Raw genomic sequence first — 25,952 nt, 5'->3', positions numbered from 1 at the left:
AAGCAGGACAAGGCTTGTGTTGAACGGGGCGTTTGCAAAGAGACCCAGGCCAGCTTGGTTGGGGAGACTTGGGTTCAGGGAAAGAGGGTCCTGAGACAGGGGGCGATGAGTAGTGCAAATTGGGAAAGAAACTGAGTTGTTACTCAAAGGGAGTGGATGCTGATTTGCCTGTTATGATGCATAAGCAATGTCACGTCGACTGGGAGCCTCCAGAAGTAACACTATTGCCATTTACTAAGCTTAGTTTTGGAAATAGGCCAGGCAGTGAGTTTAGTGTTTTATATGTGAAATTGGACTTAATGCTCTCAATAGTCCTGGGAGGCAATGTGGATTATCCCATGTTACACATGAGGAAACTAAGATGCACAGAAATGTTAAGGGCCTTTTTTACGGTCATAAGCCCCAAAATGGCAGGGCCAGGATTAAAACCAGGCCTTTTCACTCCTGAGGCCAAATGTCCAACTGCCATGTATGTTCCCTCTCAGTTGGTCCTTTATTCATTTAACAAATATTTATTGAGCATCTACTATATGCCAGGGGCTGTTTCAGGTACTGGGGTATGGCAAAGAACAAAACAAATGAAAATCCTTGCCCTCACGGAGCTCGAGGATGTTGAATACTATACAGGCTAAGTAATATATATGGTCTATTTGGTGGTGCTAAGGAGAAAAGGCAGGGAAGGGGGACAGAGTGACATGTTTTTATAGGGTGGCCAGAGAAGAACTTTGAAAAGGAAATAATTGAGAAAAGATCTGAAGAAGGTGAAGCAAATAGTCATAGGGTTATCTAAGGGGAAAGTGTTCCAAGAAGGGGAAAAGCAGGTGCAAAGGTCCTGAGGTGGGAGCTTTCCTGGTGTGTTTGAGGAACAAGTAAGGACATACACATGGCTGGAGAGTCCTAGGAGATGAGGTCAGAGAGATAAACAAAGGCTAAGTAGGCTGGGGCCTTAGGGACTCTTATAAGGACCTTGGCTTTTTCTCTGAGTGAGATAGGAAGCCATTATCTTTGAAAAGATGGGACACATGATCCGACATATTTTTGTAGGATCACCCAGGCTGCTTTGTTGAGAACAGAGCAAAGGTGAGAAAGAGCAGAAGCAAAAGGACTGGTTTTAAGACTGTTGAAACTAACAAGAGATGACTGGGGCCCCTGGAATAATCCCTGAGCTGGAACAGCATCGGGAGGGGCTGGATGATTTTTGCAGTTGACACGGTGGGTGCTTAGCCGGAGCCATGGGTTTTCGTGTCTGGGGCAGTGCAGACATTCTAGGACATTCTAAGGGCAACAGAAGTGTGGGTCAGAGTCACCTAGATGTTGAAAATGAGTAACCTAAGAACGCTGGGGACCTGATCTGAACACAGCTCCCAGTGCAGGTGGGTGGTGGGAATGAGAAGCTAGGGGACCCCTTCCATGGTCGGGGTAGAGAATAGGAGTTAGGATGATTTGGAGGATTTGGGGCTCTCCCCTCCGGAGAGTTCTGAGTAGCATTGCACCCTATGAGTAAGATGTCCAAGCATTTTGGTTTGCCCAGGATAATCATAGTTTATATCTGTTGTCCAGGCATAATTGCTACTGCCTTCCCTTTCACTCCCAAAGTGCTCCAGTATAGACGAACTATATGGTCACCCTACCTATTAGGCTTATTACTTAAAGCATTCTTATCCAGAAGTTATTTTTTTTTATTCAGTCATTTTTCCAGGGATGTAAAGCACAGGGTAGCGGTAGTAGTGCCTGTGTCCACAAAGAAAGGCAGTGATAACTGATAAATAGCAAACACACATTATTATTATTATCATCACACAAACATACAACATTTAAATGCAAAGAGTTTACTTCGTTCTTTTATTTTATCAGCATTTATCTAGGGCTCCTACATGCCAGGCACTACTGTAGTAAACACCAAGAATCCAGAGAGGAATAAGGTGCTGCCTCACCAGGAGCAGCTCCCAGTTTTTATAGCATTTGGGGTCATTCAGGCACTCAGGCTCTCATTATCACCTTCGGTCCTCATGCCAGTCTCATGCGGGTGTGTACTATTGTCTTCATTTCGCAGGTCAGGGCCCTGCAGCTCAGAAAGGTGATTTGTATAAGATCACACAAAGATTTAAGTCCAGGTCTTCTGAGCCTACATTCTTATTTCCAGGGCTGCACCCAGCTAGCTCTGATGAATACACCTTTAAAGCATTCCGGTCGCAGCTACAGTGATGTGCTTGGCTCGACTAAGGAAGAGTAAAATGTCTTGCAGGGAGGAAAGTGGGGAGAAGGGATCCTTTCAGCTCACTGTTCCCTTGTGGGGAAGACTTCCTCCCTGAGGATAGGTTTTTATATTTTGGCTGTAGTGTATACCCTGGATTGGGAGTAAAAAAAAAAAAAAAAAAAAAAAAATCCACGTTCATATCCACATCTCAATCCTTGATTCACTGTGTGATCTTGGCCAAACCACTTAGCATCTCTGGGTGGGCCTCAGTGTTCCCAGCTGCGATGCAGGCTGAGTTATTGCTCTCTATTCCAGGATGGTAAAGGGATGAAAATGAGGAAGCAGGGCTGGCTCCCGAAGACCTGCAGGGTGGAGATGAACAGTGTGGAAATTTTCTGACTCTGAGTGATGTTGGGAGATGGTCCCCAAGCTGGTCCTCCCTGAAGATGTGACCCCTCACTCCTACCACATCCATACACTTTTACCTTTGACATTTGGGAGAGTGCCCTGGACCTTCCCTGGACTGATGACTGACAGTTTCCTTTTCCACTGCTCCTTTCCAACCCTCCTTCCCTGGAGGCCCTCTGACTCCCTCTGGCTATTTATGGCAGCTCTTGGGGGCACACATTCCTGCCTGGTCCGTGGCTCTCCTTTCCAAGTCAGTCCAGTTTCCCCTGCTGGCCCCAGAGCGCAGTAGCTAATCTGGGGGATCAGGTGCCAGGAGTCGGACTCCAGCTCCTGCAGCTGCCACTATACCCTTTTTAGTGCAGGCATTCCCCAGCCCCCTGTGTTAACACTGTTGGGTATGTTTCTATCAATACACCCCTTTTGCAGAAGAGGAAACTGGGAAATAAGGTATCTATTTATTTATTTTATTTTATTTTATTTTATTTTTATTTTTTTTAAATTTTATTTATTTATTTATTTATGGCTGTGTTGGGTCTTCGTTTCTGTACGAGGGCTTTCTCTAGTTGCGGCAAGCGGGGGCCACTCTTCATCGCGGTGCGCGGGCCTCTCACTATCGTGGCCTCTCTTGTTGCGGAGCACAGGCTCCAGACGCGCAGGCTCAGCAATGTGGCTCACGGGCCTGGTTGCTCCGCGGCATGTGGGATCTTCCCAGACCAGGGCTCAAACCCGTGTCCCCTGCATTGGCAGGCAGACTCTCAACCACTGCGCCACCAGGGAAGCCCAAGGTATCTATTTATTTCAGTGGGGTCAGTGGAGTGCTGGGATTTGAACCCAAGTCTGTCAGCCTCCAAGTTCCATGCTTTTCCCACTGGGTTATGCTGCCTGGAATTCAGTAACATGAGAGCTGACACGGGCCCAACCCTCCCTGGGGCTTGACGTGGCTCTAAGCAGGTCACGTAAATGAACTCATTTACTCCTCATGAGGATGTCGGGGTAGGTACTATTATTATCCTCATTTTATTGGTGAGGAAATTGAGATCAGAGAGGTTAAGTGACTTGCCCCCAAAGTCACACAGCTAGTGAGAGCAGAGCTTTGAGTCTTAACTCCTTCACCATTTAGTCCCGACTGCTACCAGGACCCCTGAGGCCAGGCTCTGAGGGACGAGGGGCAAGAAGGGGACTAGGGGGAGAAGGAGTTCTTGCAGGGAGATTGGGCTCTGGAAGCAATTAGTATATGAGGTGTGTGTGTGTGTGTGTGTGTGTGTGTGTGTGTGTGTGTGTGTGTGTGTGTGTGTAAGAGCTATAGGTATAGAGACACCAGACAGCGGGTGAGTGGGGATGGAAACCCAAAAGGGAATTCTCCCAATCTGTCTCTGTAGGCCCCAGCCCCTCTCTGTGTCTGGGAGGAGCTGGGTTAGGCCCAGGGTAAGCTGCGGCCTGCCTCTCCCTGGCCCATTTCCCACGGTCATTTCAGAAAATATTCCAAGGTTCTAGGAGGTGGCTGAGAGGAGGAGACAGGGTCAGGCATGGCTATTCCTTGGGTCTCGGCGGGCTGCCGAGCTGCCCTCACTGGGAAGGGAGTAGAGAGGCCAGGGTGGGGTGGTGGGCTGGAGGAAAATAGCAGCCTCACCAGGGGAGGGTTTACATTCTCACTCTGCGAAAGAAGATACCTTGGGAGCCCATTGACAGAGTGGGTGCTTTATGTGCAGGGACAGCTGGGACCCCCAACAATGCGTTGCCCCAGAGACCCAGCCCTGGCGTGCCCGCCCCTCGGTCACTACCAAGACGAGGTACACAAACAATGGGCCACGGGCACCAGGCACCGCCCTGGCGGGCAGGAGCCTGCCCCCGCTAGCAACCGCTCTGTTGACATAAACACAGGGGTGTCCAAGAGCCTTGGCAGGGTGTGGGATGGGGGCCAAGGGTCTCCAGAGTCTGAGGCCAGGAAGGGAGGAGCCTCTAGAGTCACAGGGCAGGCGGGAGTTTCCAGTCTCCTCCTGTGCAGGACATCACGTTTGGCTGGCCATGCAGGACACACCGCCCTGGGGAAAATGGTGACACCTGGGACTTTATTCCTGGTCACCGCGGTCTTCCATTCCAGTGGCCACTCCTGGCACCGCCCAGCTCCCGTGGCGGGTGCTTTGAGTCTTTGAGGAGAGTGAGCTGATAAGAATCATGCCCATTAAGGTGAGTAATAGTGTTCCCCTTTGAAAGGGTGTTTGCAGGGCCGAAGAACCTACTGGGAGAAAGCAATAAACTTAACAGTCAGCTTTTGAGAGGAGACTTTCAGCCCTTAGAAATGTGTTGGAGTAGGTGAAGGTGGAGGGGGGAGGGGCTTTTTCGGGTGCTCCTCTGAGCAGATCATTTCTGGGCAGGCTGGGGGACCTCACAGATATAGACACTAGAGGGACAAACGGGGTTGATTAGATACCACTGAGGCTCCTGGCGTGACAAAGAGGGCTTCTCCTAACTCCCACGCCAGAAGAGGGGACCTCTGTTATGAAGGGTCCTTGAAATCTAGGTAGGGGGAAGGCGCCTCGGTGGACTCTGCTTGAGGATGGAGGTGACAGGGGTGTTCCAGATCTGAGTGGATCCCCCAAAGTCAGGCTTTGTTTGGATGGGTAACTAGTTCGTCACTGATGAGGATCAGCAATAAATCTTTAAAACAAAAGGGTCTTGTGCTTGTTTTCTGGAACAACAGGAAAAGGGATCTCTGGGAAGACTCTGATACTGGGCTTGGAGTGCAGGGAAACCCCAGGAGATAGAATGGATGGTGGCCACCACAAGGGAAGCAAGACTTTGGAGCCCTGGCCCGGGCCTGACAGTACTCGGGGGCCTTACGCCTCCACTAGGGCATCACCTCTACCTGCTCATAGGTAGGAGGGACCAGAGATGCACAGAGAAAACACTTCCTGCACTCTGTCCGCCTCCCAGCCCAGCTGACCAACGTTTATCCACTGGACATACACCTACCGGTCTGCCCACCTCACCTGCCCCTATGTATCCCCATTCTGCAGACATTGGCAAAAGGAAGAAGAATGAAGGGATCAGGGGAGAAAAGAGGGAACTAGGATACAGTAGAATGAGACATCACACTGCCTCCTGGGGTTGCTATTTCACTTGGAGCTGCTCCCCACCTCTCCAGACACTGGTGAAGGCCTTGTCTCTCCCCTACCCACCGAGTGAATCATATTCAGACACCAGGTGCCCACTCAGAGGCAAATGGAAAAACACTGCCCAAGGACACAGACGCACACACACGTGACTTGGATGGTGGAATCCCGGGACACATCTGGCAAAGAGAGAAGGCAGCTCCGATTCGATTTGGGCACAACTCTAGGTAACAGGAGAGGAAGGGCTGAGGGCAGTGTGTACTCCAAACCGGGCTCAGAACTGGGAGGCGGGGTAGAGGAAGGGCAAGAGGCCAGGCAGGTGGGGAGGCTGGAGGATTAGAGGCTCGCACTCAGGAACCAAAGAGCTGGTGCTGAGGGGGATTTTAAGGATGACTTTGGGGTCAGAGGATAAGAGTTTGGGGTTGGAGATCCTGCCCTTTCCAGCTGTTTTTGCACAAAGCCAGGAAGCTGTGCCAGGCAGTCATGCTATTCCAGGGCTTGGGACACTGCCCAAATCAAGCTTCCTTCTAGGGCCAATATCCAAAACTAGAGGCATCTGGACCCCAGGACTTGTGGTATCAGCTTGCCCTGCAGAGGTCATAGTCACATGACAGGCATGGTGCATCCTCTCGGAGGGCCAGTTTAATTTCTAGAATTAGTTGGCAACGTGAATAAAATGTGGTAGCAAGTATCTGTAATGCCTACGTGAGATGGTGATGGTAATGACAATGACAAATACTTCTGGGGTGTAGACTTGTTTAAGTGGAACTAGGATAAGAATCCATGCAGTGTGGCTCCTGAGCCTGTCCTCGATCAGTATTTATAGATTACATTTATAAATTTAAAACAGTTACCTGGATCAATGGAGTTATCAATTTAACTAAAAGCTTTAAAAAATCTGATTGAGGGGAAGTCAAAATCCATGTGAATGTGTAAGATAAAGAGCCCATCATTTTGTGTGTGTAACACTGGTCAGCCTGGCCCACAGACCTGCGGGGAAGGTCACTCACTCTCCCGGCCCTTAGGAAGTCTGGGAAGTACTTCCGCGGTCTCAGAGCAGGGTGGGTCCCCATTGCAGTGTGAATCAGAACCATGGGTGCTCATTAAACAGGTGGCCTCCCGGGGTCCCCTCCTAGGACAGCTAACATTTATTGAGCACCTCCTCTGTGCCAGACACATTTACTCTTACCCCAAATTCTCTGAGGTCCCCATTTTACAGACGAGGAAAATGAAGCACAGTGAAGGAAGTTGTACCTTAATGACAGGGTCAACATCCAAGCCCAAGTTGGTCTGTCTCCAAGGCTGGAACTGCAAACCACTGTACCTTATGGCCCGCATTCCTCAAGTTCATCTGATTCTGTGAGTCTGGAGCCAGTCTGGAGTCCAGGCTGGAGTCCAGGCCGTCAACAAGGGCCCCAGGAGGTCACTGGGCCGCACTTTGAGAAGCAACGCCCCACGGCAGCTGTTCTCAATCTGCCCGCACATTAGAACCACCTGAGAAATTTCAACAACTATTAATGCCTTTCCCTCCCCCAAGAGAGATGCTTTTTCAATTGGTCTAGAGTGGGGTGTAGGTGTTGGTGGGGTGCTGGTCGGCATTGTCTTTTAATGGGATCATGTGTTCATTTATTCAATCAACCAATCAACAAAGATGTATGAACACCTTCTCTGTGCTCTGTGCTGCTCTGGAGCTGGGGACACAGAGGTGGGTGGGACACTGTGCGTGCCCTCCAGGAATGCCGGTGACCGATGTGCCCAGCTGGGCAGAACACGCCCTTAGTGGAGGCGGGGAGGATGCAGATTCCTTCTCGCTTGTCCTCACTTGGTGAGCTCCAGGAACAGCCAGTCTCCTTCTCAAATGATGATGTCCTCTGGCTATTCCCCCTGTGTGGTCCTTGGTTCCAGACCCAGAACTCAGCTCACAGAACCAAAGGTTGTCAAAGCGAAAAAGGCCCTGAAAGACCATCCGTGCCTGGAGCTCTCAAATTTCAGCGAGCAGCTGACTGAAGTGCTGGGAGCTTGTTAAATCTAAAGATGCCTGGAGCCCACCCCAAAAGTTCTGATTCCTAGGTCTTGGGTGGGGTCCGAGGAATACGCATTTTTAATAAGCTCCCAGATGGCTCTGGGACACCCTCAGCAGTGTTTCTCAGGTAGGCTGCACATGAGGGGGTCCTGGCAGTTTTAAAAACACTGATGCCCAAGCCCCTCCCTAGAGAGTCTGGTTGGTATTTTTCAAAGCTCCTTCCACAAGGCGCCGGGGACTTCCAGATGGCCTTGTTTAAGATTTGGGGAGCCAGCCCTGGGGCAGTCACTTCTTGCCACCATCAGGGCTTTGAGACAAGAGGAGAGGAAAACAAGAGGAGGGAAGAGAGGAAAATAAAAAAGCCAATAAGAAAGTTTAGAAAGAGAAGTAAGAGAGAAGGCTGGACAAGGAGCTCCTTCTGAATTCACTAGCCAGCACCGAGGCTTACATGTCTCCTTTTTCAACAGTTTTTCTTATTACAGTAATAATTAATTGATGTAAAAAACTAATAGTATAAGAGTATATGAAAACAAAAATAAAAAGATCTATAATCTTATCAGAGATAATGACAGAAGGTCTTCATATGACAAAGATAATGTATAATATATCATAGAACTATAATATATACTATGATACTGTTATTAGTGAAATTAATATAATATAGTAATTAAAATAAATTAATTAAATAAAATTAATATAATGTAGACTAGATAATATTTTATATGTGATACATAATATATATTTATATTTATATATGATACATAATACAAAATATATAATCAATATAATATATAGCTTGACAAGTGGAATTGGTATCCTTTTTTACTTTATCTACTTTTTGGTTTTGATTTTCTGTAACTTTTCAAAAACACTTTACTTTTCAGGTAATTAAAAATTTAAGTCCTGGGAATTCCCTGGCGGTCCAGTGGTTAGGACTTGCCGCTTTCTGTGCCAGGGGGCTAAGGTTCGTTCCCTGGTTGGGGAACTAAGATCCCACAAGCCTTGCAGTGTGACCCAAAAATATCTGTTAAAAAAAATCCAAGTCCTAAATTTTGGGGTCAGGTTTGTGAGGGCATGTGAACAGAAATGGTGTGCCCACTCTTCCCACACGTGCGCTCACACCTTCATTCACGTGTGCACATGCACACAGATGTACAGACACGTCTATTCCCACCCTGCAGCCCTGGACTTCATACACTCAAGTATACATTTCACATCATACCCTCAAAGATAGTTAAGATTTTATTTAGTGATACTACTAAATTAATTCTTATTAACACAGAATTTATTATTTTATATTAAGTGTGAAATAAGTTTCCTTCCTTTCCCACGTCTCTGAATCCTAATGGAAAGTGGCACCAGGGGACCTAGGACAGTGGCCACATTGGAGCGAGTCACCTTCAGGGACTCATCAAGCCCTGCCACCTCCCCACCCCCCACTGTCCCCACCCTAGCTCCACAGCCCTGCCTGAGGTCTCCTCTATCCCCACCCTGGCCCTTCCTCCTCTCCCCTGCCCCCTGCCTCAGTCACTCTTCTCCCACGTGGGCTGGGGCTGGTGCTCTGGACAAAGGCTGTCCCTCCACAGGCGATAGGTGATGGAAGAAACCACGGTGAGCCAGGCCAGGTAGGGCAGCAGGAGCAGGGCAGCCAGCTTGTTGATGGGGTGCCAGATCAGCGCCGTGCTCACCACCAGCCCGAACAGCAGCAGCAGGTGCAGCAGGGCCTGGGCAGGGGCAGGGCGGTCAGGCAGGCTGCCCTGGGAACCGGCCCTCGACCTTTCTGCAGCACCCTGGACCTAGCGAGCCAAGTTCCCAGTGCTCTGTGCATGCCACGGAAGCTCAGAGAAGTCTGCCCAACCGTTACCTGCCCACACCTGATTGACCTGCTGTGCTATCAGCTTCTGGGGCCCGGTGGCCTCATCTTCCCCTACCCTATTCCACTGCTGAGCACTGGTGCCTTACCAGACCGGGGGTGTGGGCTGTGAACAAGAGAACCAGGACAGTCCAGCTGATGGCGAGCTGCACAGCATAGAGGCCGAGGGGCAGGGCCAGGGGCCGCCCAAAGCCCCCTCCCAGGTCCTTCCACACCAGGTAGGAGGCATATCTGTGGAGAGATGGTGGCAGCAACGCTCGGAGGAGGGTGTCCTATGGTAAAAGGAGAAAGCCCTCTGGCTTAGGGCCTTTCGGTTACCAAGAGGGAATCCTTGTGGGCTGAAATCGGGGTAAGTGGGTCTGGGCATCATTTGAGAGCCGGGGGTGGGGGGGAGGTGGGGGAAGGGATGGGGATACTGGGAGAGGGGAGAGGAAGAGGGAGGGGTTGGAATCCGAGGCAGGCACAGAGGGGACACCCCAGAAGAGGCAAGATGAGGTACCATCCCTTTAGAGGTCAGTGTACGGCAGCAATTCAGGGATAGGAGACTTGTTCCCACCCCAGGGCATGAGAAACAGACACTCACCCCGTGATAGAGTAGATGGCTGTCCACACCAGCAGCAAGACTCTGTGGGATGGGCACCACGGCAGCCTTCTCGGGCTGTCACACCAACCAGACATCCAGTGATGGGTGAGCAGCCAGACCAGGGTGGGCCCCAGGAGGGGCAGGGCCACAAAGGCGGCCCCTTGAGGCCACATTCTCCTTGAGGAGGTACAGTCTGGGGAGGGAGAGAACACACTGATGGTAGCCTTCTCCTAGTCCTTTCCCCGTGTCTGCCCGTCTGTCTCCTCCTACCTGACACTCTTCCCTGGCCTGGGCCCCTCATAGGCCTGGCCTGGGCCTCCTCCCCATGATTGACAGGATTAGAAGGAAAAAAAAAAATGTGGTTATTCTAAGTGTCTGGAGTGACTGCCTACTCCATCCTTTCCTGTCAAGTGTCCGTGAACATGTCCTGGAGGTGCTGGAGACAGGGCTGACCAGCCCGTCTGCCTGTGCATCTTTCTATCTTTCATAGAGGCCCCACTGGGTGAGCCACATCTTCCTCCTCTGAGCCCACACTGCCTTCCCCCTTTTCCACCCTCCATAGACTTCCTTTCTCCACACTGCTTATTTGGCACTGGGAGCGTACTGTCTAGTATTGATAACTGCTTCTTAGTGAAAGACTCCTCTCCCCCAACGTGTGTCTGACTCCTGGATCTCAGGTCCAGGTAGGCCCGTCTTTTGTGCTTCTCTCAGTGGGTGGCACTTGGCCAGGTACATAGCAAACCCTTGATGGGGACAGTGTCTCAGACTGAACTCAACCAAGCTGACATAACCAAACTGGAAGAACCACATTTGGAAGGCAGGAGCCAGAGATCCTTGGGGGTCTTTTCTAGTCCAGAACCGGCCTGCCCAACTGCCCCGGGCTTATCTCGCTATACCAGACCAGCAAACCCCAGGGGCCCACCCTGCTCGAGCTCCCGCCCAAATGCAAACTCAGCTGAGTGACACTGTAGATTCCTTTCTCCAAAGTTCTCATCTTCCCCTCGGGAGCTGGGGGAGGTTCCCCCTCCATCTCTCTGCTTCCAGAGGGTCGGGGCCACAAACACAACCACCCAGATTTTTTTGTGGCCTGACTTCTCAAGGAAACCACTGCTTGGTCTTTGATTAAAACACTGCCATGCTCATTTGCATGTTGCTTTGCATGTCCTTCGCATGTAGGATGATGCACAGACCCTCCTCCAACCAAGGCCCCCACCCAACACCATGCTTCTCATTCGCCCGTGATATTTCAGCCTCCTCCCCATGACTGACAGGATTAGAAGGAAAAAAAATGTGGTTATTCTCAGTGTCTGGAGTGACTGCCTACTCCATCCTTTCCTGTCAAGGGTCCATGAACATGTCCTGGAGGTTCTGGAGACAGGGAGAACCACCCTGTCTGCCTGTGCATCTTTCTATTTATCTTTCTCTGCTTCTCACCGTCCATTTTTTCACCTTCTGCCTTCCTGTGTCTCTATGTCTGTGTTTTCTACTTTTCTATCCAGTGTTGGAGGTTCCCCCTGACCCCCCTTCCCTTTTTCCTGTCCTCCCCACTCCTGGCGCCCCTTTATTTATTCCCAGGCCTGTGTTCTCCTTACCTCAGGCAGCATACCTCCCAGACTGAGTGCTGGGGATGTAAGATGTGTGGAGGGCAGAGGAGGGTGGGGGATGGGGAGAAGGGTGGAGTGGGGCTCCTAGCTGGCCTGCCCTTCTCCAGTGACAAGGGTGGTGACACTGGCTGGGGAGTCCAGGCTGCTGCCTGCATGGCCCGGAAGCGTTCCTCTCAGCAGGGGATGCCCTGGTCTTCTAGATCCGGCCTCTGGAGGAGTCCCCTTGATGGAACTGTTGAGGCTTTGGTGCTGTGGGACCCGGACCCCCTGCGACAGCTGAGCCCCAGGCTGCCAGACTACTCATGCCTGTAGTCGCTGCATCCCATGAACCAGCTTTGTGTCCACAGCGGTGGTGGGGACCCTCAGATTTCCCCAGAACTGGGGCTGTAACTGGGGCTGTCCCCAGTGAGGCAAGCACCAGCTTCGGAAATGATCTCATGAGACATGGACACAGCCCCTGGTTATTGCCTGCTAGTTGGCTTGGAGTTGAGCTTGACAGTTGTTTCACAAACCCCTAGAACCTCGTGACTCAGAGGAAAAGGCAGCCAGCCTCCTGTGTGACTCAGACAGACCTTTGTCCAGCAAAGTCCAACACGTCCGCTCTTCATTCCTATCAAAGTTCTGAGCACCTCTTCCTTGCTTGTCCTTTAGACATGAGGTCCTCTCCCCAGGCTGGCTGCTCTCCACCATTCCTTTGCCCCATCTCTCCACTTTGGGGACCTGGGCACCCCTGGGAGGTGTTTATCCCCTTCTCCCAGGGAAGGCAGCCCAGGGGAGGGGGTGGCAGTCCGGGACAAGAGGCTAGAGAATCGTTAACTAAGACGAAAGCAGAAGCAGTTACTTATTTTCCATGGGAGATGATCACTACAGGGCTGGGGGAGTGACCTCCGCTGCGGGAGGCCAGACCACAGTGACAAGTTACCACTTACTGAGTAACCATTTCGTGGTGTGCACTTTATATTTATTAGCTCAGTAATGACCATCATTATCCCTCGCAAAGTAAATATTATTATGTGCATTTGACAGGCAAGGGAAGTGAGGCTCAGAGGGGTTGAGCAACTAGCCTACGATCACACAGCCAGCAGGTGGGTCACTGGGTTCAGTGTTGGCAGTCTGGATCCAAAATGCCTCCCCTTTTCTCTCAGCTGGCCCATTCATTCATTCAAATCTTTATTGAACACCTACTTTGGATTCGGCTGTACTGAGAGCTGAGGATACAGAGCAAATGGCTGGAAAAACATCCTTCTGCACAGGGAGCTTTCATTCCAGTGGCAGAGTGTCAAAGGAAGGACCAGGCTGGCAAACGGCCTGAAGTTCAACTCTCCCCCAAGTGGCAGCATCCCTGTGGGCAGTGGAAAGAGCACTGGGTAGGGAGCAGATACGGCTGTGCCCCAATGCCGCCAGCAGCTGTGGGTCATTAACTCGGTGCTTCCACCATCATATCTGTGCAGGAAGGGTGTAGAACTAGGTATTGTCTAAGCCCCCGGACAGGCCGCAATGGCATCACCTGGGGGCTTCTAAGATGTAGAACCTTAGGCCCCACCCCAGACCAACGGGATCAGAACCTGCATTCTAACAAGGTCGCTCAGGCGGTTCGTGCGCATTATAGTTTGAGAAGCCCTGGTTAGGGTTCCTCTTACCTTGTGTCGTTTTAATAGTCTCTGGCGGGGGACAGCCACTGACCAGCAGAGGGCACTCTAGAGAGGTCTCACCTGTACCCAGGTTGTCTCCCTCTGTCCCCTCCCTTCCAGACCTAGACTACTAGTCCTAGACCTAGTACTAGACCCAGTCCTCTGACTCCTGCGATCCTCCCTCACCTTGGCTGGACTTTGCCAATAGACAGGGATAGACTCCCCACCCCTCCTTAGGGCAGCTGAGAGGCAGGACTTTGCCGGGAAGCGGGAAGTGCCAGGCCACTCCTGCCTGGATTCCCCGCCCACCTCCACTTGTCCGCTGGCTTGGCGACGGGGTCTGGCTGACCTCTCTCTCAGAGAAGGAACTACTGTTCCTGGAAAAGCCGGCAGCCTCTGGGAGCACCTACACGGTAATGTGAACACCCCCTGGGGCAGCTGGGGGTGGGGTGAGCGTTGCGATGGGGCCACCTGGGGCTCAGGGGAGGAGCCAGGCCAGCTCAGCTGGGCCTGGCGGAGTGTGGAGACCCTGTGCTGGAGGAGGAGAGGTGGAAGGGGCTTGGGAGAGGGCCACTGCCCAGTGGGTGTGAGGACCAAGGGGAGGCACTATGGAAATATAAACTATGCTAATGAATGCTGCCCATGACTTAGATTAGGACTCATCCATCCTGGTACCTTTTATGTACTTCAGTAATTGGAGATCTTTCAAGGAGTAGACACAATAAGAACCAGTGACGTGGGAGAAGGGTTGAGAGTTTCCTTAAAGGATATGAGCAGAGCTTTGCAGCAGGAGCCTGGATCCTTGTGCTGGAGGAGGCAACTCCCTAGGGACAGGTGATGGCAGCATCCTAAAGGACCCTCATCTTGGGGAAGTGCTACCCAGCATGATCAAGGGTCTGGGGCAAGACAAACCAGAGGCCTGGGTAATAAAGGGTCAGCCATGGGGTTGGGAGGCTTCCGTCTGCATTTACCTGGTTGCTGTGCTAATAGATTTGAGACCCTTCCCCTTCCTGGGGCAAAGGGGAGAATGGAGTGAGGGCCAACGCAGCCTGGAGAGCTGTCAGTCTGGGAGAAGCGGGGCTGAGCTGGGGGAGGAGTTAACCTGCTTCCGGCCAGGTAATGAATGGGCCCCTGTGAGAGGCCTTCCAGGTTGGAAGGTTGGGCAAGGGGACTCTTCTGCGCCACCCAGTGGGGTGGAGGGGATTTGGACTCTGGTCTTTGGAAGCCCTGGAACGGTTGTTGCTATAGAAATAGGGAAAGCCCCTCCTTTCTTTCCCAAGAAAGAAAGCTGGCCCATCCCCTGCTGCTGGTGCCTTGGTGGGCAGGGGGTTGGGGGGGCATCACTCGTTGTGGCACCAAGGTTGTGCCTTTAGTTCTTTATGTTTATTTTTCCTTGTATTTATTTTTGTTTCTTTCTCTTCTAACTTCATTTCCTCTAGAAGTGGAAACGAAGAGACCCTGGGAAAAAAGAAGGGGCAGGGAGAGAAAGGGAGTGTTTCTGGAAGCTCTTGTCATCTTTGTTCATCCTTCCCTTCTGCTTTCAGTTGTAGCTTAATAATCTACCCTCTGTCCTCCCTGGGGGAGATAACTTGGTTTCCTTATCTGGGAAATGGAGATAAAAATAAAAGCTAGCTCATAAAGCTGCTGTGAGGATCAAATGAGCTAGGCCACGTAGAGCGCTTTAACACACTGGCTCAGCAAATCTCCGTGAATGTTAGCTATTATTATTACAGTTATAATTCCAACTGTCTTTACTATGGAAGGACCGAAAGGATTGGATGGGACGTAAAGGGAAGTCTGCGGCTCCGACCCCCATCCCCACCAGATTCAGGCATCGCCGGCTCACTTACTTCACTTGTGTCCCCAGCCAGGGGCACGGTCTGCAGGGTTGCATGTTAAGGCCAAGGGAGCAATGCCACACCTTCCCTTCTTGTCTACATTTTCAATGAGGACACTGGGGGAAACAGATCCCGCCCCAGTGCTCCATCCTGACAATACAGAGGAGCTGTGGCCCCTGTTGGGGATTGGCGGGGGAGATGCGAAGGGGGCTTAGGTTTCATGGGCCCTGAGAAGGAAGGAAGAAGTTGGGCAAGGAAGGGGCAGGAGGCTTGGGGCAAGGCCTCAGCTCTGGGTGGGTGGCATAAGTGAAGGGATGATTCACTAGTGCAGATCCTAGTGAATCAACCATGGGGACCCTGGCGACTTCGAAGGAGGATATGGTGTCTCATAGAACTCAGCCTCGGAGTAAATGAATCCCATGCCCTCAGAAGCTCCATGAGAGCCGAATAAGACATCATTGTTGGCAGGACTGAGCTTCCCACCGTTCCTGGTCCACAGCTGGTGCTCAGAAATTGTTCATTTGAGTGGGAAAGCCACACGTGACAGCATATGGTCAAGAGTTACTTAGTATGGTGGGAGGCAGCGGTGAGAGATTTCAGAGGGCGAGACTGTCAAGGGCTGGTGAGTGGGGGCCGGGACGGTGGATGGCAGTTACTCCTGAGCAGGAGGGGTCCAGGCAGGTAGATGAGGCAGGTGAGGAGAGCATGAAACAGAGAACAGCAGGACCAAAGGCCAGAGGCTAGAATTAATGAGCTGTGAGGAGCCTGGTCTTGCCCGAGGGTGGAGGTGTTGGAAATTAAGGGAGGAAGAGGGAAAGTAGGAGGGGGAGGCAGTGGATTCTGAAGGGCCTGGGGAAGAGCTGACATCCTCACGGGAAAGTTGCTGGAAGGCCCCAGTCTGATGCTGGGAACCAGGTGAGCCTCACCGGAGGCCCCCACCTTTGGTTTTCTTTCTCTTTTTGCTTCCACTTTTAACTTTTGTTACTCTTGTATTTTACATATCCCTGTGAACTACGCTCCAACCTTTCTGGCAGAAGGAGGGGCATAAATAAACAAACATATTTGGACAGGGTTTTATCATCTACAGAATGATTTCCACATGATCTCATGCCATCTTCACCATCACTCTGAGAGGCTTTTTTTTTTCACTTTTATTCGTTTTTAAAAAGAATTACAAAGTTAATATACAGACACGCTTGGTGGGGGGATTCAAAGAGTACATAGAAAAGAGTTTAAGAAAATAGAAAGTCCTCTTTCACACCTTCCAGCTCCCCAATTTTTCATCTCTTTCAGTAATGACCAATGGGAATAGTTTGGGGTGTGTCCTCCCAGACCTGCACGTCCCAGGCAGGAATCACTAGCACATGTGGCTACTGAGTCCTTGAAGTAGAGAGAAGCCCAATTGCAATGTGCTGTGAGTGTAAAATACACATGGATTTCGAAGACTTAGTATGAAAAAAAGAATGTGAAATATCCCAGTAATTTTATATTGATTACCTGTTGACATGATAATATTTTGAATATATTGGGTAACATAAAATATATTATCAAAATTAATTTCTCCTGTTTCTTTTTACTTTTTTAATGTGGTCCCTAGAAAGCTTAAAAGCACATCTGTGGCTCACGTTATATTTTTATTACAGAGCACTGCTCCAGACCTTTCTCTATCATTTATATCTATACACCCATAAATATGTATCTACAGTTGTATATAGTTTTGTTGTTTACATTAATGAGATCAGAGGATGTCTAGCTCTTTGTGACTTGCTTTTCTACTCTAAGATTTTCCTATGTGAGCCCATCTACATGGGGAGCTATTTTGACAGATGAGGAAACTGAGGCACATTAAACAATAGGACGAGCTCACAAACAATAGTGACCAAGGTGGCATTTGAACTCACATTCTCTAACTCCAAACCCAAGCTCTTTCTGTCTCATGAGAGAGAAATTTGATGTACTAGGTCATGGGGAGCCATGGCAGTTTCTTAAGGAAGAGAGAGAGGGAGAGAGGGAGAGAAACTAATAAAGAAATTAATTTCTTTAATTTCCGTTAAAGAAATTGATCTGATCGGGGTGCATGGGTGCGCTGGGATGAAGACAATTTGATCCCTCATTGCAGCCGTTTAGAAGTCAAGTCTTAGCCTCCACGACCTTGAAAAGGTTTACCTGACACTGACGTCTTTTCCCCCCAGGCCCTTGGCCTCGGCTGGCACAGGGGTGCAGGGGAACTGGCAGCATCAAGTGACCAGGCGGATGTGCTCCCATGAGAGTTCCTTCCAACCCTCCCAGTTCCTACTGCTGGTGGGGGTTCCAGTGGCAAGTGCTGTCCTTCTGGCCCAGTGCCTTCAATGGCGCTGTCCTCGCCGGCTGCTGGGCACCTGCTGGAAGCTGGAGAGCCAAGAGGAGCCAGCCTCCCATCCCACTCCCCTACCTGAAAGTGAGTCCTCTGCGGAGGGCCCTCCAGCCTCGCTGCAGGAGATGGCTGCCTTCTACCAGGAACTGCACACGCCCACCCAAGGCCAGACTGTCATCCGACAGCTGATGCACAAGCTGTTGGTGTTTTCGGCTCGAGAGGTGGACCACCGCGGTGGCTGCCTGATGCTCCAGGATACGGGCATTTCCCTGCTCATCCCGCCAGGTAACAGCACCCAGCTTCCTTCTCAGCGTACAGTTGTTCACATTGCACATTGGACAAGGGCACCAACTCCAAGGGAGCACCATTCAGAGACATCTTCATAATTTTGAAAGTTGCTTATATGTTTAGTATGACGTTCTTGACTCCAAAGATGGATATATTACATATTTTTTACGACAGTTTTGTGGCAGGTGGAGGTAAAGGGCCTTGTTTTAGTGAACGGTGTGTTATGATGATTCTCCCATAAAGGGAAGTAAAATGTCTGGAGGAAGAGCACCTTTTGCAAATTCACACAAGGCCCTGAGCGAGCTGGCAGCAGCCCTTGGAGAAGGGGGCGACTTGCTCAGGGTCACATCCCAAGTCAGTCACAATCACCTTGTTCTCCTTCCACACTGCCTCTCCAAGTGCCCTGCTGCACGCCCGCTCCTGGGCTCCCGCCCCACCTCCTCTCCCACTCTGGCCTGGCCTCCTCTGCCGCAGGGCTGTGCCTGCCTGCTGGGCCCATCTCAGCTCTCCCCCTCCCCAGGTGCTGTGTCTGTGGGCCGCCAGGAGCGGGTGGCACTGATCCTGGTGTGGGATCTGTCAGACGCCCCGTCGCTGTCCCGAGCCCAGGGGCTGGTGAGCCCCGTGGTGGCATGTGGCCCCCATGGGGCCTCCTTCCTGAAGCCCTGCACCCTCACCTTCAAGCACTGTGCCCAGCAGCCCAGCCAAGCCTGTACCTACAGCAGCAACACGACCCTGCTGGACGCCAAGGCCTGGAAGCCGCTGGGGCGGCCAGGAGACCACACCTCCCGGGATGAATGTCGCATCCACCTCTCCCACTTCAGGTAGGCACCAGCCCGTCAGCCTGTACTTCCTGCCCCCTTTCTTTGTCTGCCTGATCGTCACCTCTCTGTAGGGGTCTGCCCCTTTATCTGTCCAAGATGACCTGCACACCCCATATCCCCCTGTCCTTCCCCAGTCCCTCTGTCCTGGTGCCTATGGCAGCTTATCTTGCTCCAACCCCATCCAGGACCGTGCGTCCCACTGTGGTCCCTCTGCCTGTCTAGAAGGGTCTGGCCCAACCCTGGTCCTGTGTCTAGATGGGGCCTGTCCCATCTCCACTTCTGTCTCTAAAATTGTCTGTCTCTTCCCTGTGCCCCTGGTCAGGACTGTCCCCAAGCTGTCTAGGGCGGTTTGCCCCTCCAGTTCTCTGAGACTCTAGCCCATGGCACGCCTGTCCTTAGCTATGTCTCTCTAGGGTCTTAGGTCCCCCTGCCTCCCAGTCTCCTTGCCACCCACTGACCAGAGCAGGGCCATGCATGGTGGCCCTGAGCCCAGTGTCTTCCTTTCCCATGCTGGCTCTTCTCCCGACCCAGGGACAGTCACTGTGCCATGACTCACGTCCCTTCCCCCTAGCCGACCCCTCCACCCCAGTTCTTCCCTACATGCCCTGGAATGTTCTCCTCGCCTCCTTGGGAGCCCGCACAGCGGCCCCTGGTGCGGTGGGAGCCCGGTGGCAGGTGGGCTGGTCTCCCAGCCTCCCTTGCCCCACTGTGCACGGTCCCTGTCACCGTCTCTCCCCGCAGCCTCTACACCTGTGTGCTGGAGGCAGCTGTGAGCAGGGAAGCCCGGAAGTGGCTGCAGCTGGCCGTGTTCTGCTCGCCGCTGGCCCCCGGGCAGTCTCACCTGCAGCTGCGCGTCTACTTCCTCAACAACACACCCTGTGCCCTGCGGTGGGCTGTAACCAATGAGCAGCCGCACGGCGGGCGCCTGCGTGGGCCCTGCCAGCTCTTCGACTTCACCGGGGCCCGAGGGGACCAGTGCCTGAAACTCAAATACATCTCCGAGGGTGAGGGGGACAGGGCCAGGCGACGGCGCATCGGGGAGCCCGTTGGAGGGAAGGGTCTGCGCCTCCCCTGTGGTGGAAACCTGGGGGCCTCGAGTTTCTTTTTGAGATTCCTGGGCAGGCAGCAGCTTCAAGGGGGCCTTCTGGCTCTTGCTGCTGCCTCTTGGAGGCCCCGGCTTTCCCACTTCCTCCCTCTGCTGAGGAAGCCCCGGTCCCTCCCTCCGTGGGAGGCCAGCTGAGCCAAGTGGGTGTCGAGAGGAGAGGCGTTGCACCCGCAGGGGCAGGGACGGAGTGGGAGGCTTCTCTTGTCCCACCTGGATGGAGCCGGTGTCGGAGGGGGAGGCCCAGTCTTCTCTTCCCTCGTTCTTTTGTGGGTTGGCTGTGGGAATTGACAGTGGGGCTAAGGGTGTTTGTGGGGTGTGGACAGGGCGCGCATGCGTGGCTGCACCTGGGCTAGTGGATGGGAGGGAGGGGGTTGAAGGGGAGGGTGGAGAGGTGGGGGGAGGAGTCTGGGTGCTGGTAGAAGGAAGACCGCTCCCAGGGTCCCCACCCAGGCTCTGGGGCCTCCCATCCACTTGAGTCACCCTCCTGCCTTTGCTCCCTCCCCATCCCTCCCCTCAGCGCCCTGCACAGTGCCTGCCACAGGGTGACCTCCTTAAACCCTTGTGGAAGTCTCCCCTCTTGAGGCCCTCTGTCCCTCTGCCCCCTCCCCAGGTTGGGAGAACGTGGACGACAGCAGTTGCCAGCTGGTTCCCCATCTGCACATCTGGCATGGAAAGTGCCCCTTCCGCTCCTTCTGCTTCCGGAGAAAAGCAGGTAGCCCAGGAGCCCCGTGTCTACCTCCTGCCCTCTCCTCTCCCCTCCTGGTCACCCTGGAGCCCTACAGCTCCTCATTCGGTCATGCCTGCAGACCCTCTCTTAAAGGTTAGGGGCCGCAGCAGATCTCTGCAGAGAGAAAGATGGAGGGCTACACAGCTGCTTCAGATTTCCAAAGCCTTACACTGGAGTCCCTTTTGCTCTCCTGCTCTCCTCTCCTGGGCCTTTTCCTCTCTCACCTGCTACGTCTCCTCTTTGTAGCCAATGAGAACGAGGACTGCTCAGCACTGACCAATGAGATCATTGTCACCATGCACACCTTCCAGGATGTGAGTTGGAGCTGAGGGGCAGAGGAAGGGCAGGGCCTGGGGGAGTCCTGGGCAAAGTGGGCGAGGGTCTGGTGCCTAGGAAGTATGGCTCTAATCACATAATCAAGCCGGTGAAGAGGGCATTCTTCCAGGGGCAGGGACTGCCTGGCCTCCAAGTTACCCTCCATCTTTGACTCTCCTGTCTATCCCTGGATGAATCTAGCAGGAGGGTAAAAGAACCAAACCCTACATGAACCCTTTCTTCCAACCTGGAGGAACTTGGGCATCAAAGAGAAGTGGTTTCTTTCTGGACAGATTGTCTACATCTGAGAGATGGTACTGTGTATCTTCAGGTGGAGAGTGACCCAGGAAGGGGGTCTTGAGTAGGTGGGATGGGAGTTAGAGATCCCACTCTCCCGAGGGAAGACATGAAGAAATCAGGATTGGAGAGTCTTTGGGGAACCATGCGGTATCTTACTGGAGAGTAGGCAGATACCCCTCGGGGTATCACTTGGGGAGGAGGAACCAAGGAGAGGAGGAATGGAGGAAGGGGGCATGTATGCCCAAGTTCAGTGTCTCTATTATTAGATGACCTCCCCTGCCCTTGACCCCACCCAGGACTTCTCCTGGTGTCTTAGAATGTACCTTGTTTGGTCTTCATGTCCCAGGTCCCAAAGAGCTCTGAGCAAACTTAAGGCTGAAGGCTGTGGGGTTGGGGAAGCAGAGGGTAGAGGGTGTTGATTGGGGTGGGGCTGTGTCTCCTGGTTAAGTGTCTCCGGTGACAGGCTGAAGGAGAGACACGAGGCATGGAGATGGGTGCCCTGGCTTCTTGTTCAGAGGGATGTCTCATGATCCCTAAGTGTGTTCCCTGCCCCTCTGTTGGCTCAGGGCTTGGAGACCAAGTACATGGAAATCCTCAGATTCCAGGCATCGGAGGAGGAATCCTGGTCAGCGCCACCCCCTGTGACCCAGCCACCCCCATGCAACAGGTGAGGTGGTGGTTGCTTGAGCTGCTGCCCGGGGGATGTTTGGGATTCCTGCCTCTGGGCTTGCAGGGCGAGCACAGCACTGAGGTGTCTGTGGAACCAGGCTGGGTCTCTTGATCCTCCCCTCCAAGGACACCCTTTCCCCCTGCCTCAGGCTGCCCCCAGAGCTCTTCGAGCGGCTGCAGATGTTGTTGGAGCCAAACAGCATCACTGGCAATGACTGGCGACGACTGGCCTCCCACCTGGGGCTCTGTGGTATGAAAATCCGGTAAGAGGGATGAGGTCTGCACGGGGGGGAGGGTGGACTGGGGTGGGTGTTCTCAGGACCCCTTGGAGACTGGACCATTCACAAAAGAGTGACTTAAAAGTCAGGGAGCGGCTACTCCCCACCCTATTTCTCAGAACAGGGTTGATTTCATTGACAATGATCTCATTGGTTTGGGCCAAGCAGTCCTCGTTCTCACGGCTACAAAGAGGAGAGGACACGGCAGGTGAGAGAGGAAAAGGCCAGGGGAGAGGAGAAGGGGAAGTGAAAGGGACTCCACAGGAAGGCTTTGGACATCTTTCTATTTTATCACTGTGTTCTTGGTACCTAGAATGATGCCTGGCTCATGGCTGGTGTTCAATACATAAATATTGGTTCAATAAATATTCAAAAATGGATCGGTTGACATGTAAGTCATTGGTACATACTGAGTGCTTGACATGCTGTGCCCTGAGGGGCAGAACGGCAGACTATAGGATAATGTGTATAAAGCATGTAGCTGAGTGCCTGGCACAGGTTAATTCAATAAACATTAGCAGTAGTGGGGACAGCGCAGCCATGGTCTCAAGAGAGATCAGTAAACCAATTCTGAGCTAAGCCCCAGCACCCGGATGATGACGGGTGGTCAGGGAAGACTTCACCCAGGAGATGGGACTAGAGTTGGATCTGGAAAATAGGGTAGATTTTAAAATCACCCATTTATTAAACCTTTATCAAGTACCTTCTAAGTCCTGGAAAACCTATGCTAAGCATTGGGATACAGGATGAATGAGATATGGTGCCAGAACCAAGGAGGTCACCCTCTAGTAAGGGATACAGAGAGCTTAAAAAAATCAAGGCAAGTGCTCCTTTGACCTTACTGTATGTATCCCATATTGCATAGCAAGTTGAAAACAGAGACACAAAATGGCTGAAGCAAGAATAATGAAGACTTATGTCAATTACAGTTGACCCCTGAACAATGTGGGAGTTAGAGGTGTGACCCTCCATGCAGTCGAAAATCGTAGTATAACTTATAGTCGGCCCTCCATATCCACGGTTGTGCCTCCACAGATTCAACCAACCAGGGACCAGGTAGCACTGTAGTATTTACTGTTGAAAAAATCTGCATATAAGTGGACCCACATAGTTCAAAGTGGTGTTGTTCAAGGGTCAACTATATATCTCCATTAAATAAAAAAGAATAATAAAGACTTGTGGGAGCTATGCCCAGAAGTCTGAACTGAGGGATGCAGAATGGTCTCCTCCACCTGGGAGGTGGGAATGAGGGCTTCAGAAACAGGTGTTGGGGAAGTAGGGGATCCACCTTCCTGTTTGCAGGAGGAGAGGAGGAGAGGAGGTGGTGGGTCTGGTGTGTTTAAGGTGAAAAGGAAGCTTCACGATGGGAGCAGGGAGAAAAGGTCAGAAAAAACAGGGCAAGGCCAAGTGGTGGGTAAGCCAGAAAGTCAGGGGAAGGGGCTTGGTTAGTAGGTGAAAGAGACTCTGGAAGGTTTTTGAGCAGGGGAGGGTCACACCTGGGAGCAACTGTTTCCTTAGTGATGGGTAGGATGGGGCCTGGGATGGGGGGCTGGGGGAGAGTGTGTTTGGGCTGGGGGTGTGGGGTAGAGAAGGCAAATACAGAACATCAGAGCTGGAAGCCACCTTAGAGGTCCGCTCACCCAAGCCCTCGTGTAAGAAGAGGAAACTGAGGTCTAGAGGGGAGTAGGCTTTGAGCCAGGGCCATCTCCGATTTCAAGTCCTGGGCCCTCCCACCATCCCGAGCGCCCTGGAAGGCAGTTAAGAGCAGGATGAGGACCAGAGCTGGGGGAGGGGGTGGATCTCCCTGCAGTGCCCCTCCCCCCCCTCACCTCCTCCCCGCACCCTCCCGGCCAGGTTCCTGTCCTGCCAGCGCAGCCCCGCGGCAGCCATCCTGGAGCTGTTTGAGGAGCAGAACGGCAGCCTGCAGGAGCTGCACTACCTCATGACCATCATGGAGCGGCTGGACTGCGCCTCCGTCATCCAGAACTACCTGAAGGGGACGCAAAGCGATAGCCCAGCCCGGGTCTGCTGGGTCGCCCAGGAGAACCAGGGCCTGGAGCTGGATGAGAAGCTCTGAGAGCCCCGCTATGGGGCAGGGTGGAGCTCTGTCCACTGAGATGTGCCTCTACACCTAGGAAGAAAACAGCTGCAGTTCCTGACTGTGCCCACCGACCTCATCAGGACCCTTGGACGGTGCCTGGGGCCACCGCGAGTCCGGACGCCTCCTCGGGTCAGGACCACCCTTTTGGCCCACGTCGTCCTGCGTGCAGATCCCTTCCTGGCCGGCAGGGGGCGCAGGAGCCCAGGAGATGGCCCCAGCGTGGCCAGCCTCCGGGAAGCTACTTAATAGACCAATGGACTGTTAGGCTGCCCTGTTGGCACCCCTTGGGGACTGGTTAGTCCACAAGTATTCACTGAGCACTTAGTGATACCCGGCACTGGACTGGGTGTCATGGGGACTCCTGGAATATATGAGGTCGGGTTTGGAGCCTTGTGGAAACCACAGTTCTCCTGTGGGAACCAAGATGCCCTCGTAGGAGCTGAGGGCAAACACTAAACCAGCAGCACATGCCCTGTGGTTAGGGGATGTGGATGTGGTATGAATTGTACCTGCATTAGGAGTTGGGAAGGGAGGGAGCTGAGTATGGGATGGAGCAGTGAGAAAGCATCATGGAGGATGTAGGAGAGATGATTTACAAAGAGTGAGATCTTAAGGTGGGGGAAGGCGGGGATGTGACTGGACTTACAGTAGGAGCCGGGTGAGCGTGGGGTGCTGAGTCATCAAGGAGCCCAGTGTGCTGGGTGTGAGGTGAGAGCAGGACAAGGGTTCAAGGCCAGATCTAAAGATGGACAGTCATAGCTGGCTGTCCACCTGTCTCCTTTGACTTCCTTTGTCTCTTTATCCTCCCATCCTTGCCTTGTCTTCCTCTCTCTGTGCCATTATCTCTGTCAGAAAACATCAAAGCTGAAAAGAAACTTCAAGATTATTATTGTTGTACAACCTTTTAATCTCTTTATCTTGAACTGTGTGAGTTTTAAGTCTCTCTGACTTCATTTTGCTGTCGCTGGCCCCTGCAGTGGCTCTGTCCCTGAATCTGTCTCTCTTGTACTCCTGGCCTTAGCATCTTCTTGTCTATACCTACTTAGTGTACCTGCCCTTGTGTGTTTCTTTCTCTGAAATCCTCAGTTATTTCCCTCAGGTAAGTGTCTCTAAACCACGGTTAAGGATCAAAGGCTATTGAGAGACACTGGTCTACCCTAGGAATGGATGGGTGGGGATTTTACCCCATGAGTCAAGATCCACTTTAGGGTCAGGAAATAGAGGATAGGGATTAAAGAACATCCCATTCAGTCAACTCTTTATTCAGCACCTACTACGTGTTAGACACTGTATAGAAAATAAATCAGTAGTCTGGGTCCTGAAAAAAGAACAAAGGATTTGACTCAATTTAAGCAATTCTTTTGTTTGCAAACAGGTGTTGTTAATTTTTTCAAGGGCAGACAAATGATCTCTCTGGCAACACTAACAATTTCTTCTGTATTTAATTAAAAAATATTAAAGCTTTTTCTATGATGAACAACATTGTATAATAAAATATGAAAACTGCCTTTCTTTGTTGCTAGCTGTATTTTGCTCAGACTGATAAATTTGAATGTGGGTATGAATGGTTTTATGCGGTAAAATTGTACTGATGGGGGCCGGCTGGAGAGAAGCATTTTGTAGATTGTGCTTCCAGCGTGGTAAATCAGGGAGGTTCTCTTCCCTTTCTGTTAGAAGCAAGCCTTCAGGGTGGGGCCCTCTCCCCCTCTCCCTCTTCCCCTAACC

At 52.1% G+C, this 25,952-nt stretch overlaps 2 protein-coding genes across 7 annotated transcripts; one reads left to right on the top strand and one right to left on the bottom strand.

The window, feature by feature from the left end:
* Positions 1–4,630: 4,630 nt before the first annotated feature.
* Positions 4,631–25,702, top strand: UNC5CL (unc-5 family C-terminal like). Of its 2 annotated transcripts, none has more exons than XM_007197909.2 (9): positions 4,631–4,792; positions 17,463–17,908; positions 18,432–18,732; positions 19,474–19,736; positions 20,448–20,549; positions 20,811–20,878; positions 21,746–21,846; positions 21,998–22,111; positions 23,981–25,702. In XM_007197909.2, exons 2-9 carry the CDS (start codon positions 17,524–17,526, stop codon positions 24,201–24,203), a joined length of 1,557 nt encoding a protein of 518 aa, XP_007197971.2. In that variant the 5' UTR covers positions 4,631–4,792; positions 17,463–17,523; the 3' UTR covers positions 24,204–25,702. The 2 variants fall into 2 exon arrangements, with proteins under 2 accessions (XP_007197971.2, XP_007197970.2); XM_007197908.2 differs by lacking the exon at positions 4,631–4,792 and adding an exon at positions 13,764–13,845.
* Positions 9,251–14,492, bottom strand: TSPO2 (translocator protein 2). Of its 5 annotated transcripts, none has more exons than XM_057554039.1 (5): positions 14,404–14,492; positions 12,987–13,143; positions 10,198–10,390; positions 9,704–9,845; positions 9,251–9,465 (listed from the first exon to the last, which is right to left on the bottom strand). In XM_057554039.1, the coding sequence occupies exons 2-5, from the start codon at positions 13,063–13,065 to the stop codon at positions 9,265–9,267; spliced, it is 615 nt and encodes a 204-aa protein (XP_057410022.1). In that variant the 5' UTR covers positions 13,066–13,143; positions 14,404–14,492; the 3' UTR covers positions 9,251–9,264. The 5 variants fall into 5 exon arrangements, with proteins under 5 accessions (XP_057410022.1, XP_007197973.1, XP_007197972.1 ...); XM_007197911.1 differs by lacking the exon at positions 14,404–14,492 and adding an exon at positions 13,442–13,563; XM_007197910.2 differs by lacking the exons at positions 12,987–13,143; positions 14,404–14,492 and adding an exon at positions 11,790–12,459 and having other exon boundaries at positions 10,198–10,410.
* Positions 25,703–25,952: the final 250 nt, after the last annotated feature.

The sequence above is a fragment of the Balaenoptera acutorostrata genome, chromosome 10 (assembly GCF_949987535.1).
Source record: "Balaenoptera acutorostrata chromosome 10, mBalAcu1.1, whole genome shotgun sequence".
Classification (NCBI taxonomy): Eukaryota; Metazoa; Chordata; class Mammalia; order Artiodactyla; family Balaenopteridae; genus Balaenoptera; species Balaenoptera acutorostrata.
Note: the sequence above shows the minus strand (reverse complement) of the source record. Positions and strands in the feature narration are given on the sequence as shown.

Coding starts and splice junctions, on each gene's coding strand:
- TSPO2 (XM_007197910.2), bottom strand. CDS start 11,956: ATGCAGGCAGCAGCCTGGACTCCCCAGCCAGTGTCACCACCCTTGTCA. Junction 10,411..11,789: donor TGGGAGGTATGCTGCCTGAG/GTAAGGAGAACA, acceptor GGCTACCATCAG/TGTGTTCTCTCCCTCCCCAG. Junction 9,846..10,197: donor GCCATCTACTCTATCACGGG/GTGAGTGTCTGT, acceptor ATCTCTCCACAG/ATATGCCTCCTACCTGGTGT.
- UNC5CL (XM_007197909.2), top strand. CDS start 17,524: ATGTGCTCCCATGAGAGTTCCTTCCAACCCTCCCAGTTCCTACTGCTG. Junction 19,737..20,447: donor ACTCAAATACATCTCCGAGG/GTGAGGGGGACA, acceptor CCCCCTCCCCAG/GTTGGGAGAACGTGGACGAC. Junction 20,550..20,810: donor CTGCTTCCGGAGAAAAGCAG/GTAGCCCAGGAG, acceptor TCCTCTTTGTAG/CCAATGAGAACGAGGACTGC.